This window comes from Bos taurus, chromosome 4 (genome assembly GCF_002263795.3).
Source record: "Bos taurus isolate L1 Dominette 01449 registration number 42190680 breed Hereford chromosome 4, ARS-UCD2.0, whole genome shotgun sequence".
Taxonomy (NCBI): domain Eukaryota; kingdom Metazoa; phylum Chordata; class Mammalia; order Artiodactyla; family Bovidae; genus Bos; species Bos taurus.
In genome coordinates this window covers 32,638,211-32,654,193 of record NC_037331.1, presented here as the reverse complement: position 1 = coordinate 32,654,193, position 15,983 = coordinate 32,638,211, and the positions used below count along the sequence as shown (strand labels likewise).

Here is a 15,983-nt window from a genome sequence, read left to right as displayed (position 1 = left end):
GTTACTTCACCAGCCATTTAGGTAAGGCAATGAAACGACTTTCAAGAATGGGGTGAACAGGGTTAGAGGGGAGAAGAATCAAGAAATCTGAACTAGTTAAGAGATTTAAATGTGGTGTCATGACCACTCAGGTGGTATTTAAAACTCCAGAGATACAATGAGATATCACGTAACACTGGTCAGAATGGCCACCATAAAAAAAAAAAAATCTACAAATGCTGGAGAGGAGGTGGAGAAGAGGGAAAAACCCTCTTGCATTGTTGGTGGGAATGTAAATTGATACAGCCACTATGAAAGAAGTATGGAGATTCCTAAAAAAAAACGAGGAATAAAACTACCATATGACCCAACAATCCCACTACTGGGTATATACCCTGAGGAAACCAGAACTGGAAAAGACACATGTACCCCAATATTCACTGCAGCACTATTTATAAAAGTTAGTACATGCACGCAACCTAGATGTCCATCAACAGATGAACAGATAAAGAAGCTGTGGTACATATATACAATGGAATTTTACTCAGTCATAAAAAGGAATGCATTTGAGTCAGTTCTAATGATGTGGACGAACCTACAGCCTATTAAACAGAGTCAAGTAAGTCAGAAAGAGAAAACAAATACCGTATATTACCACATACATGGAATCTAGAAGGATGGTACTCATGAACCTATTTGCAGGGCAGCAATGGAGATGCATGAAATGTTCCCTTGGTATCTCTGATTTTCTTGAAGAGATCTCTAGTCTTTCCCATTCTGTTGTTTTCCTCTATTTCTTTGCATTGATCACTGAGGAAGGCTTTCTTATCTCTCCTTGCTATTCTTTGGAACTCTGCATTCAGTTGCTTATATCTTTCCTTTTCTCCTTTGCTTTCTGCTTCTCTTCTTTTCACAGCTATTTGTAAGGCCTCCCCAGATGGCCATTTTGCTTTTTTGCATTTCTTTTCCATGGGGATGGTCTTGATCCCTGTCTCCTGTACAGTGTCACAAACCTCCATCCATAGTTCATCAGGCACTCTATCTATCAGATCCAGTCCCTTAAATCTATTTCTCACTTCTACTGTATAATCGTAAGGGATTTGATTTAGGTCATACCTAAATGGTCTAGTGGTTTTCCCTACTTTCTTCAATTTCAGTCTGAATTTGGCAATAAGGAGTTCATGATCTGAGCCACAGTCAGCTCCCAGTCTTGTTTTTGCTGACTGTATAGAGCTTCTCCATCTTTGGCTGCAAAGAATATAATCAATCTGATTTCAGTGTTGACCATCTGGTGATGTCCATGTGTAGAGTCTTCTCTTCTGTTGTTGGAAGAGGGTGTTTGCTATGACCACTGCGTAATCCTGGCAGAACTCTATTAGTCTTCGCCCTGCTTCATTCCGTAGTCCAAGGCCAAATTTGCCTGTTACACCAGGTGTTTCTTCATTACTACTTTTGCATTCCAGTCCCCTATAAAGAAAAGGACATCTTTTTTGGGTGTTAGTTCTAAAAGGTCTTGTAGGTCTTCATAGCAGAAGACATTCTTTGCCAACAAAGGTCCATTTAGTCAAGGCTATGGTTTTTCCAGTGGTCACATATGGATGTGAGAGTTGGGACTGTGAAGAAAGCTGAGCACTGAAGAATTGATGGTTTTGAACTGTGGTGTTGGAGAAGACTCTTGAGAGTCCCTTGGACTGCAAGGAGATCCAACCAGTCCATCCTAAAGGAGATCAGTCATGGGTGTTCATTGGAAGGACTGATGCTGAAGCTGAAACTCCAGTACTTTGGCCACCTCACGCGAAGAGTTGACTCATTGAAAAAGACCCTGATGCTTGGAGGGATTGGAGGCAGGAGGAGAAGGGGACGACAGAGGATGAGATGGCTGGATGGCATCACCAACTCGATGGACATGAGTTTGGGTAAACTCCGGGAGTTGGTGATGGACAGGGAGGCCTGGTGTGCTGCAATGCATGGGGTCACAAAGAGTCGGACACAACTGAGCGACTGAACTGAACTGAACTGAATGGAGATGCAGACACAGAGAACAGACTTATGGACGTGGGGTCGGGGGAAAGCAGTGGTGGGATGAATGGACAGAGTAGTATGGAAACATATACACTACCATATGTAAAACAGATAGTGGGAATTTGCTGAATGACTCAGGGAACTTAAAGTGGGGTCTGTGACAACTTAGAGGGGTGGGATGGGGTGGGAGGTGGAAGGGAGGTTCAGGAGAGAGGGGACATTATGTGTACCTACGGCTGATTCATACTGACGTATTGCAGAAATCCACACAATATTGTGAAGCAATTAGCCTTCAATTAAAAATAAATAAATTTTAAAAAAATCTCCAGAGACAGGTGCAGTTGTAAGGAGAGAAAGAACAGCAGACAAAGAAGACTGAGCACAGAGAATACTGACACGAAGAAGCTGTGAACAGCAAAAGAAGCCTGAGAAAGAGCAAATACTGAGGGAGACAGAAAAGCCAGGAGTGTTATATAAGTAAAAAAACAAAGAGGTTTTTCAAGAAAGAAAAAGGTTTCAACTCTTTTAGCTGGACTGTGGAGTACAATGGGGACAGAGAAATGTTCATTACATTTGGGTAGCTTGTGCATTATTGGTATTCTTTTAAAAACCATCTTTGGTGGAGTGGTAGAGGCAGAGACTAGACAAGAATGAAGAGTGACTCTGAGGAAAGGAGATGACAACAATGTGTATAAAGATTTGTGAGAAGTTTGGTGATGAAGCAGAACATGGAAATGAGCCATACGAGAGGGAAATACAGGTGCAAGGGAGAAAGGTTTTCCTTTTAAGATAGGGGATACCAGTACCTGCTTCTGCAGGGGTGGGAATGATTCAGAAACGGCAAGAGATGGAGGACGAGGAGTGAGAGAGGTGGTGATAACGAAAGGAAAAGGTGAATGTGGGACAGGGCCTAGAAGAAAGACTGACAGGAGAGACCCCCGTTGCAACAAAGAACAGAGAGAACGTGGGTAAGGTGTGCTTAGCGACAGGAATGACAGCTTTAATTTACGCCAAGTTCAATTTTCTAATGAAAGGAGGCCTTGTACTAGTAAGTTAATGGAAATATCTAGTTCTCTCTAAATTTTAAAATGGCACTTAGAATTGTTTTTACTCTCAGGTCACAAGTCTGTATGAATGACCAGGAAGATTCTTATTGTAGTCTTGTCTTTACTATGCTGCTGCTGCTAAGTCGCTTCAGTCGTGTCCGACTCTGTGCGACCCCAGAGACGGCAGCCCACCAGGCTCCCCCATCCCTGGGATTTACTATAGACTAATACCAAATATACTCTGAAGCTTTTTCTTCTTTCCAGGAATACGTGGAATTATTTCTTGAAAACAAATTTAAAATGAACACATCTTTGAAACAAAATTTATTAAAAGAGAGCTTGTGGGTATTTAATAACCAAAGTATTTTATAGACAAAACAAAAAGCTGTGGCAGCAGTCCACAAGCACCTTTTAATAATTATTTTTTTCATCTTAATAATGTAAAACTTTTAAACAGATTAAAATTCCTAAGGTCTTTCTTAGTTCTTGAAAGATTTGGTAATTTATCACTATCTACCTTTCTATAATTAAAAAAAGTGTTTGGCCAACTGTTTTTTTTTTTTTTTTTCCACTTTGTGATAGCTGAGTAATTTTTGAAGTTTTTATACTTTACTCCTTCTCTTACTCCTACTATAATAATGAGAAGATTAGTATTACACTTGAACATCACTTTCGTTATAAATGAAGCATTGTGGTGCAATTGCAAAGTAATAAACAGGACTTGATAAAGTAATTTTATCTCTATATTTTCCACAGTTATTACTTCATACTCTTACCAGAATATTTTCGGTCCTGTTTTAAATGTCACATGTGTATTCTTTAGCTTAACTTTTCTAATTATTTTAAGGCTGTGGGTGGGGAGAAATGAAAATTTTGAGCAAATTATTCAGTTTCTACCTTACTTCTCTATCTCTAGCCTTCCCCACCTCTTCTTTTTTTGTTTTAGCTTTGATTCTCTTCTTTAGTCTGTCAACTTCCCATCACTGGCTATTTCCCAATAACACCCCAATTCCTAAACTGTGAAACTCTTCAAGGGTTTTTTCAATTGCTCACCAAGATATCCTCCACCGTAGCAAAAAGGTCACATGAATTTCTCTAATACTTTGGAGCCATCGTCATGCATTTCAGAAGACCTACTGTAGTTCTGCTCCCCACAGTTCCTCCTCCCAATCTTATCCTTAGATTATCACTAATTAGTACTTTCAAGCTTGCCTGTCTTAACCCATGTAGCTCCTCCTTATGTTGATAAGGAGGATATGATAAGGAGGATAACACTTGTTATCACCATTTTAAAGGACCCCATTACTCTTTATCTGTGAAGAGTAGAAGAAGAAGAAATCACTTGATTCACGCACTCTTCAAATTCCTAAAGAATTAGAGACCATTTTTCATTGTTCTACAAGCACTTATGTCAGGGAGCACTCAGACAAAATGTAAGGTATAATTATTCTTTCCAAAAGTACGCTTGTAATTTTACAAACCTAACCTTCCAAATTCCAGAGAAGGCAATGGCACCCCACTCCAGTACTCTTGCCTGGAAAATCTCAGGGATGGGGGAGCCTGGTGGGCTGCCGTCTATGGGGTCGCACAGAGTTGGACATGACTGAAGAACTTAGCAGCAGCAGCAACCTTCCAAATACATATGTTTCACTAGGGGTTCACAATCAAATGTATTTATAATTAAGAATTTTCGCTGGTTTGATTTTGGTTTAAAAAAAAAAAAGCTAGTGTAAATAGTTTTAAAAAAGACTGTCATTTTGCAACTGCATTTTAAAGTTAACTTAAGGACAGGAATTTTGAAATAACTCCTTACATCATTTTTTTATAACTGCAGAGCCATTATCGTCACATCTAAATACTGTGTGATGTGTATATAGAAACATGATATATTTCTCTGTGTGTGTATAAACATACACTAAGCCACGTTTCTATGTGAATAACACATGTTTATATATTGTTACAAGGATATTTTTACTTCATGAACTTTTTAGAGCTGAATCACTTCCTTTTTCTGCCGAACACAAGGCAAAAAGCATTTTCCTTAAAAAATTTAAACTACTCACTCTAAAAATAGTCTATTCAAGTACTATTTCTACCCCACCCAACTGTATAAACTGAGAAACAAGGCTAACAACTTAGATTTAGATCAGATCAGTTGCTCAGTTGTGTCTGACTCTTTGCAACCCAATGAATCGCAGCACGCCAGGCCTGCCTGTCCATCACCAACTCCCGGAGTTCACTCAAACTCACATCCATCGAGTCAGTGATGCCATCCAGCCATCTCATCCTCTGTCGTCCCCTTCTCCTCCTGCCCCCAATCCCTCCAAGCATCAGGGTCTTTTCCAATGAGTCAACTCTTCACATGAGGTGGCCAAAGTACTGGAGTTTCAGCTTTAGCATCATTCCTTCCAAAGAAATCCCAGGGCTGATCTCCTTTAGAATGGACTGGTTGGATCTCCTTGCAGTCCAAGGGACTCTCAAGAGTCTTCTCCAACACCACAGTTCAAAAGCATCAATTCTTTGGTGCTCAGCCTTCTAAACAGTCCAACTCTCACATCCATACATGACCACAGGAAAAACCATAGCCTTGACTAGTCAAACCTTTGTTGGCAAAGTAATGTCTCTGCTTTTGAATATGCTATCGAGGTTGGTCATAACTTTCCTTCCAAAAAGTAAGTGTCTTTTAATTTCATGGCTGCAGTCACCATCTGTAGTGATTTTGGAGCTCAGAAAAATAAAGTCTGACACTGTTTCCCCATCTATTTCCCATGAAGTGGTGGGACCGGATGCCATGATCTTCGTTTTCTGAATGTTGAGCTTTAAGCCAACTTTTTCACTCTCCTCTTTCACTTTCATCAAAAAGCTATTTAGTTGCTCTTCACTTTCTTCCTTAAGAGTGGTGTCATCTGCATACCTGAGGTTATTGATATTTCTCCCGGCAATCTTGATTCCAGCTTGTGCTTCTTCCAGCCCAGCATTTTTCATGAAGTACTCTGCATATAAGTTAAATAAGCAGGGTGACAATATACAGTCTTGACGTACTCCTTTCCCGATTTGGAACCAGTCTGTTGTTCCATGTCCAGTTTTAACTGTTGCCTCTTGACCTGTATACAGATTTCTCAAGAGGCAGGTAACGTGGTCTGGTATTCCCATCTCTTTCAGAATTTTCCAGAGTTTTTTGTGATTCACACAAAGACTTTGGCATAGTCAATAAAGCAGAAATAGATGTTTTTCTGGAACTCTCTTGCTTTTTCCATGATCCAACAGATGCAGGCAACACCTAAGCAAAGATACTGTCATCTGTACCAGCTAGTCAGCTAAAACAATGTGTAACATTAAAGACCCAGATTTTCTAAAAACCCAAAATGTCAAACATGCCATCAGGACATGGAAATTAAGATTTTAGATATATGATTTCTGTATATATATATATGCCTAATTTTCTCTGTCAGAACTGGCCTACAGTCACTCTCTTCCTTCAGAAATATGATTAACAAGGTAGAAATATGTATGGTAATTTAAAAGTGTCAAAGTCAGTGACGTCTGATAGAACCCTGTGCCATGAAGCACTGTTTTCCGTCCGTGCTGTCCAATTTGGTAGCCATTAACCACACAGGGCCAGTGAACACCTAAAGTGTGATAAAGCAACTGAAGAACTGAATCCGTAGTTTAATTTCTATTTTAATTTACTCAGTGGCATGTGGTTAGTGGCTACTATACTGAACAATACATATGTAGGATACTGAAATTATTTAATATTTTCATTTACAAATACTTTTGAAATGGAAAAAAGTGATTGCTTTAACAAAAGCCTTAAATATAGATTAGCAGAGCAGAGCTGAGTGGGCATAACTGTTGTCCTTATATGAATCTTTTCTCTATCATCATAAAGTGAAAGTCACTCAGTCATGTCTGACTCTTTGCAACCCCATGGACTTTACAGTCCATGAAATTCTCCAGGCCAGAATACTGGAGTGAGTAGCCTTTCCCTTTTCCAGGAAGAATCGTCATAAAAAGTTAATAAAGTCCTGTTTTGCACAATGTACTATCTCATAAATCTATACAACCTAAGGAGAACATTGGTATAGACTGCCCCAAAAACACAACTGAGCAATCATTAATTATATAAGAATTAAAGAAGTGAATGAAATAAATGTTGTGGTGTGGAAAGAGGAAGAAAGCAATAGGAAAAGTCTGTGGTCAGAATGAAACTTCAAGTGCTGAAAAAGTAAGAATCAAAACTTTTCAAAAAAAAGATATTCCAGGCATAATGTGAGGCCTGAAAAGATAAACCAAGGTGGAAGTATGTTTAGTTGAAAAACTGTATTTCCCTGAGAAGACAGTGGATTTATCTGAGAATTATAAAAAGGGAAAATAAAATAGGTGAGGACTTGAAAAACAAATAAGTCTTTATTCTATTTTTACTTCTAAGTCTTCAGGTGACTCTCTTAATATATATTTGAAAATTAAAAGGACTTTTAAACCTGGTTGTTTTGAAGTCTCTCAGAGCTGTAGAGATGTATTCAGACAAATGTTTTTCCATGAGTGCTACTCTGATCCAGGCTCTACCCTAAAAGGAAGAAGAAAGAATCAAACGTAAAGAAAAAATTAGAAATTAAAAAATTTTGTGTTCACTATGTCATCAAAAATATAAGCATTTAACATGCAAAGAATAACTCACTCAAACTGTGTATTTCATAAGATGAGGTAAATTTTAATTATATATAGTATATACTTTGTTTCTCTAAAGGGGTAGGGTAGAGCATGTCCAATTAACTTTCTAGCTTCTGAAGGGACAGAACCATCAAAATTGAGGTACTTGGTTAGAGACTTCTTGTGAATTATATAAGGAAATCAAAAGACTCATCTCTTTACTTCAGTGCCGAAATCAACATGCTAATTGAAATGAGTCCCCTTATAAAACAAGAGGAAAGAGTCCGTTCTCATTAATAAAAATAATCCTCACACCACTTATTTAGTCTTTCCAGAGGGAAGTTTACACAACAAATAGTGAATAAAATTTCATTATTTATCATTTATCCAAATCATGAGTCACTGAATTTGGTGCCTCCAGAGCATTCTAAAAGATATTACCAGAAATTTAAACCAGAAAAAGCAAACACACAACAAAAAATATCCCAGAAGCATATTCTAGAATAAAATGACAGAAACACACAATTCTAACAAAATATGAATAATCTTACTTTTGAAAAGGGGTTAACAGCATTCAGTAGTTGGGACTAGTCAGTAAAGTTTTTTTTAATAAGCCAAAGCATTTATTCTGAACTTTTTGTTTAGAATGAAAGAATACTTGTTAGTGAGAATTTTATAATCCCATTATGTTCACTTCACTCAACCCTTTCACACCTCTCCAGAAAATCTATGAAGACTGACTATATAAAAAATCAAACCACTGTAATAGTAGCTAAGAATAAAGATGACACTAACCAATATATACATGATGGTCAACTACCAGTATAGAAAAAAAGCATTGAAATGCCTACACTTACAGAAATGTCTACAGTTCTAGTGATTTCCTCAAACTGTTGGACAGGAAGGATTGAAAACAAGTTAATCCAGACAGTGGTAAAACCTGGCAGGCTAGAAACTGCAGGACTGTTTGGAACATGGGCGTGGTTAGCACGCCAGCCAATCACCCACCAACCTCCAAACCCCTTAGCTTGCCCTTGTGCTCAGTCAACTGCTTCTGCTGAGTAAGCCGAGGGGAATCTACAATTAGTTGTAGCTGACTGGAACAGAGGAAGGGAAGAGGCACACAACAGCCCTCGGTCTCAAGTTTCTTAAAATTTCATCTAAAAGACAGAGACTAGCAGTAGTGGCTTGAATCAAAAAGCTACATTCTAAAGCAGAAGCAAGGAAAGTTGCTCTGGAGAAAGTGTGCTATTGTTAGATAAGAAACGTGGGGGAAAGCCTTGCTTCCTGATTTACTCATTTCAAGCCATACAAAGCTGGGCTGCACCTCGTTTCCCCTCTTTGGATGTTTGTGCAATTCTGTTACACTGTCATAAGAAATGGTGCTGATTTTTAATGGTTTCTTTTCTTTCAACAAAAACAACAGAATACTTAAATCTTGTTGGAATCCTCAACAGGGAAAAGCTGAAAAGCAGGTATAGGATTTTAGACCACATCAGTTAGGTAACGGTGAACCGCTGTAGGCTGTTGCTATTGTTTGGGAGACACAAATATTAGCCTGTTTGCCACTAAAGGTTTTGGGGAAAAAAAATTAATAAAAGTAGTCAACACTCCTTAAGAATGTAATTAATAAATGCTTGCCTCTGTATTAGACACATTAAGATATTTAATCCTCCTGAGAACTCCGTCAGTTACAATACTGTCCCTACTTTACTATATGAGGAAACAAAAACAGACACAACGAGAAGACAGGGGACTCATCTCACCACCAAACTGACCAACCTAACAGAGTTACTATCCCTCCTACTTCAGGGGGTGGACTGCAACTGTGTGAGAGAGGAAAAAGGCAAATCACAGAGTGGACAGAAGTATCTGCATTATATGTAACTGACAAAAGACTCTCATCTGTAAAATGCAAAGAATTCTTACAAATCTATAAGAAAAAGATAAATCCATTTAAAAATGGCCTGTAAGGGGAAGAGTTTAAACCAGAGTCAATTTCTTTAGTAGACATCAGAATATTTAGAAGTTTTCTTTTTTTTGTGTTAATTTTTATAAGTGGCATTTTTCAAAGAATTTGCTCATTTCATTTAAATTTTTTAATTTACAGGTGTGAAGTTATTTATACCTTGTCTTACAATTTTTAATGTTTGTAGAGTCTATGGGGTTCATCACTTCTTCTTACAGATATGGGTAATACATAACCTCTCTTTTGTTCCTTCTGGAGAGGGCACTGGCACCCCACTCCAGTACTCTTGCCTGGAAACTCCCATGGACGGAGGAGCTCGGTGGGCTGCAGTCCATGGGGTCGCTGAGGGTCAGACACGACTGAGCGACTTCACTTTCACTTTTCACTTTCATCTATTGAAGGAAATGGCAACCCCCTCCAGTGTTCTTGCCTGGAGAATCCCAGGGACGGGGGAGCCTGGTGGGCTGCCCTCTGTGGGGTCGCGCAGAGGCGGGGACACGACTGAAGCGACGCAGCAGCAGCAGCAGCTTTTGTTCCTTCTAGTAGCCTTGCTAGCAACTTAGCAGTTATAGTAACCTTTTAAAAACACCAACTTTTGGTTTTGTTGATTTTCTTCTAGTGTACAATTGTTTCAGTTTAATTGAATTTTTATTCTTCATTACTTCTTTCCTTCTACTTTGGGTTTATTACTTTTTAAAAAAGTTTCTTGAGATGAAAGCTTTGATAACAGATTTTCTGCCTTTTTCTTAAAATACATAAAAGCCTACTTAAACTTCTCCTTTAAGTACAATTTTTATATGTTATATTTTCATTATCATTACTAAGTATGTTTTAATTTCATGTGTAATTTCTTCTTTCATTCATCAGTTATTTAGAAAGTCTTCCCAACTTCAACTTAAATAAGCCTAGTTAATTCTTTGTTATGGATTCTACTGTGGTTAGAGAACATTATATTTATATTTGTTTATATTTCAATCCTCTGAAATTCACTGATGTGCATTAGAACTTAGCAAACAACTGATTACTGTACAAGTTCATTAAGAATGAATATTCTGTAGTTTCCGATTTTGATTTTCTTATATACTCCAGTTCTCTAGTATTAATTTTTATTTATATTTTCTTCATATTATAATAACTTAAAAGTCCATTATCTGCATCTCCCACAAGTCTGTTTCAATTTTATTTTTTACATTTCTTAGTTTTGTTCATTCAACCTTGTTTCCTGATATGCTGGGTGATTTTTGATTAAATATTAGACATTGCGGAAGAAAATTTGCAGCAACTTTAATGCTACCTTTCTCTACAGTAGATTTACTTTTCTTCTGGTAGACAGAGTGTATTTGAAAACCACCTTGTACCACTTAAGGCACCACTTTTAGGGTTCTGGGGTGCTGGTTTTCATCTGAATTTCCCTAACTCCCAAGGAACAGCCTTTCTGGGGTCTCAAAGGCCTGGAGTGTTTACAGGGCCCCTTCAATTTGTTTCACTTCCAGGTTTTGGGCCATCACAGTAAAGAATTAGGGATAGGAAAAGTGGAGTGGTAGTTAAAAGAGGAGGCAGATTTATGAATCAGTAAGAGAAAATGAACATAAAAGTGGCCTCTTTGCAATACTGTATCTTACTGTAAAGTTCCAGTATTTGGTAACTCTGGTGTATCTATGATTAACACCCTCTCTCTCTGCCTCTGCCTCTTTCAGTAGAAAATCTGGCTAACCACCATCTAGGACAAAACACTGACAAGGTAAGCTTCTGAACAAGGAAAAAGTAAGAAGAAGATGAGACCAGGAAAAACTAGGCAGAATTAGGGACATAAATCATCATAATGTATTAAGGGCTACACTCACAGTTCTGTCACAGTATAGGTGCTCAATGAAAATTTATCAGCTGGAGGGATGCATGGGTATATGAGTGGTTGATGTGATTAGTATATTCAGAAGTTATAATATGTTACAATCATATTGAATAGAAGGAATACATAGGGTAAGCAACCACAAATTAGGAAAGCCTAACACAGCCTTAAATAAGAATTTAAAAAATGAGAACGCTCTTAAAAATAAAGGAAAAGAAAATTCACACGAGATATGTAGGAAGAAGGAAGAACTCAACAACAATAGAGAGTTCATACTTTTAGGCCAGAGACTATCTAAAGAGGAAGAAGGCTATCTTGAACTTGAAATCAGCTGGGATACTAAGAAAATCCAATGGAAATATCTGCAAAATAACCAACAATAGTAACTAAGGATCCAATTTCAGTGGACCTTCTGTCAAAGGTCATGTATTAATATTATGCTTACAAGTAACTGGCCCACATTAGCAGATGGATAAGTTCAGAAGCAAGCAAAATAGGTACCTGTTGATATGAAGTTATTTTTTTCACAAAGCTAATTCTAGCCTGACACCTAAATAAGCTGATGTACAGAAATCCTTTGTCCCCAAATTCCTGCATATTATACTTTTTATTTTTGGCTGCACTGGTGGGCCAGCGGGATCTTCTTTCCCTAACCAGGGATCAAACCCATGCCGTCTGCAGTGGAAACAGAGTGGTAACCACTGAACTGCCAGGGAAGATCCCTTGTATGCTATAGAAAGAAGAGCTGCAAATACGGCTGCAATGTAAAGATTACAGTCACAATCTTCAATTCAAATATTCTACTTCACTGACAGGCTATGGATAGGCCCTGTGGAAAATGAGGTCAACTAGTCACAGACTAAGCAAAGAAAGGGAATGTCTACATTTTACAGGTCTCAGATTACAGTGACTAAGGTCACATCTCTTATGGCAGCAAGTTTCTACAATGTGAATCTCAGCTGTTCAGTGATACGAAGACACAGGCAATCCTGATTCAATCAATCAATTTAGAGAATGTCTCTGGGCTGAATTAATCTTTGGGCCACAGGGCATCCTGTCTTCCACTATTTAAAATGTTCATATAACCCTAAAAGTGTAATCAGAATGAATCTGGTTTCTTAAATAGAAATCAAAAATGAATATCTTAGTTTTGGTCCCAAGCCTACTGAGTTACACACTGTTTAAAATATAAGTTTGGTGCTCAGGTTCTGGTACGGTTTCCCAAGTATCAAGGCTGGATAAGAGTGTTATACATGCTAGCAGTCACTCCGAACTGCAGTTCAAAGGCTCAGTAAACCTGCCCCCTGAGATATCTGTTTAATCCTTCCAATCCTGACACCTGGCAGATGTGATTCACTGAGTAGATTAAGTACTTTGCTCTTTGCACTACAATGAAGAAAGACAGGTGTAATCTTTGCCTGCAGACTTTTCCAGACAAGTAGTAGATCTTTCTTCCCCCACAAGTATGAATAAATGGAGGCTTCTCTGGTGGCTCAGATGGTAAAGAGTCTGCCTGCAATGAGGCAGACCTGAGTTCGATCCCAGGGTTGGGAAAATCCCCTGGAGGAGGAAATGGCAACACACTCCAGGATCCTTGCCTGGGGATGGACTCTGTTTGAGGCCTGAGCAAAATAAAGATATAAAAACAGGATTTAGAAGGTGATTGTTCTGTGGTGTTTTGATACTCAATACCAGTTTTTTACAGAATAAATATTAACCCATCTCTGCTGGGCAGCATCTTGCTGTGTAGGGCCTACTCCCAAGGCTTATTAAGAGAGCTGGTCAGCTGGAGTTTCGGATTCTTTGGTCCACCCAGGTCAAGAGCACTACATTTCCAGTGTTTCTTACCTTCTCAATTATCTTTTGTATTTTGGTATATGCTAGTTATAGAAATATATTCTCCCCTATACTGAAGGGGTATAGAATACACTTGTCATGTTAATCTCTCCTGCTTTTAATTTGAAAATAAGAAAATAAAGTTTCTGTATCACTGGGGTAACTTCTATTAATATAATCCCTTATGATTATACAGTGGAAGTGACACATAGATTCAAGGGATTAGATCTAATAGACAGTGCCTGAAGAACTATGGGTGGAGGTTCCTAGCATTGTACAGGAGGTGGTGACAAAAACCATCCACAAGAAGAAGAAATGCAACAAGGCACAATGGTCGTCTGAGGAGGCCTTATAAATAGCTGAGAAAAGAAGAGACGCTAAAGGCAAAGGAGAAAGGGAAAGATACACCCATCTGAATGCAGAGTTTCAAAGAATAGCAAGAAGAGATAAGAAAGCCTTCTTAAGTGAATACTGCAAAGAAACAGAGGAAAACAACAGAATGGGAAAGACTAGGGAACATTTCATGCAAAGATGGGCACAATAAAGGACAGAAATGGGATGGACCTAGCAGAAGATATTATAGGTGGCAAGAATACACAGAAGAAGAACTATACAAGAAAGATGTTCATGGCCCAGATAACCACGATGGTGTGATCACTCACCTAGAGTCAGACATCTTGCAATGTGAAGTCAAGTGGGCCTTAGGAAGTATTGCTACAAACAAAGCTAGGGGAAGTGATGGAATTCCAGCTGAGATATTTCAAACGCTAAAAGATGACGCTGTGAAAGTGCTGTACTCAATACAGAAGCAAATTTGGAAAAGTCAGCAGTGGCTACAGGACTGGAAAAGGTCAGTTTTCATTCCAATCCCAAAGAAGGGCAATGCCAAAGAATGCTCAAGCTACCATACAGTTGCGCTCATTTCACATGTTAGCAAGGTAATGCTCAAATCCTTCAAGCTAGGCTACAACATTACATGAACCGAGAACTTTCAGATGTACACGCTGGACTTAGAAAAGGCAGATGAACCAGAGATCAAATTGCCAACATCCACTGAATCACAGAAAAAGCAAGAGAATTTCAGAAAAACATCTACTTCTGCTTTATTGACTATGCCAAAGCCTTTGACTGTGTGGATCACAACAACTGTGGAAAATTCTGAAAGACATGGGAATACCAGACCACCTGACCTGCCTCCTGAGAAACCTGTATGCAGGAAGAAGCAACAGCTAGAACCAGACATGGAACAACAGGCTGGCTCCAAATTGGGAAAGGAGTACTTCAAGGCTGTATACTGTACCCTGCTTGTTTAACTTACATGCAGAGTACATTATGTGAAATGCCAGGCTAGATGAATCACAGGCTGGAATCAAGACTGCCAGGGGAAGTATCCATAACTTCAGATATGTAGATGACACCACCCTAATGGCAGAAAGCGAAGAGGAACTAAAGAGTCTCTTGATGAAGGTGAAAGAGGAGAGCGAAAAAGCTGGCTTAAAATGCAACATTTTCAAAAAACTAATCTCATGGCATCTGGTCCCATCACTTCATGGCAAATAGATGGGGAAACAATGGAAACAGCGACAGACTTTATTTTCTTGGGCTCCAGAATCACTGTGGACAGTGACTGCAGCCATGAAACTAAAGGCACTTGCTCCGTGAAAGAAAAGCTACGACAAACCTAGGCAGTGTTTTAAAAAGCAGACACATCACCTTGTCGACAAAGGTCTGTATAATTAAAGCTATGGTTTTTTCAACAGTCATGTATGGATGTGAGAGTTCAACCATAAAAAAGGATGAGCGCTTAAGAATTGATGCTTTTGAACCCTGATGCTAGAGAAGTCTCTTGAGAGTCCCTTGGACAGCAAGGAGATCAAACCAGTCACTTCAAAAGGAAATCAAGCCCGAATATTCACTGGAAGAACTGATGTTGATGCTGAAGCTCCAATATTTTGGCCATATAATGTGAAGAGCCAGCTCACTGGAAAAGACCCTGATGCTAGGAAAAAAAGACCCTGATGCTGGAAAAAAAAGAGGGCAGGAGGAAAAGGGGGCAACTAAGCATGAAATGGGTGGATGGCATCATTGAGTCAATGGACATGAGTCTGAGCAAACTCTGGGAGAGAGTGAAGGACAGGGAAGCTTGGCATGCTGTAGTCCATGGGGTCACAAACAGCCGGACATGACTGAGCAACTGAACAAGTCTTTTCACCTTAACTTACAGAAGCCAAGATACAAACTCAGTTAAGATGCAAAAGAGAATTCAAATTGCACATTTTAAAAACCTGTATTCAATCAGACAATTAGAAAGTAAATAAATGAATAAATTTAATAGTTCAAGAAAATGGAGGCCAAAAGACCACTAAGATAACAATTGTGACAAAAATGAAATCTGCTAAAGTAAAAAAGAAACAAAAGAGATTTAAACATCTATGAGAAAAAAATTTTTACAAAAAAACTAGTCATCATAGTTGACTTAGAAATAAAGACATTTATTGACTTCAATGTATCCCCTATTGGCTCAGACAGTAAAGAGTTTGCCTGCAATACAGGAGACTTGGGTTTGATCCCTAGGTCGGGAAGATCCCTAGAGGAGGGAATGGCAACCTCACTTCAGTATTCCTGCCTG

General features: G+C 38.7%; 1 protein-coding gene across 4 annotated transcripts in view; it reads right to left on the bottom strand.

Annotated features, from left to right (window-relative positions):
- The window catches only part of RUNDC3B (RUN domain containing 3B), a 167,301-nt gene that overhangs the window by 77,268 nt on the left and 74,050 nt on the right, over window positions 1–15,983 (bottom strand). For all 4 annotated transcript variants that reach the window (XM_005205269.5, XM_005205270.5, XM_005205271.5 and 1 more), the window contains 1 exon segment: window positions 7,532–7,617. In XM_005205269.5, coding sequence (XP_005205326.1) covers window positions 7,532–7,617 — 86 coding nt within the window.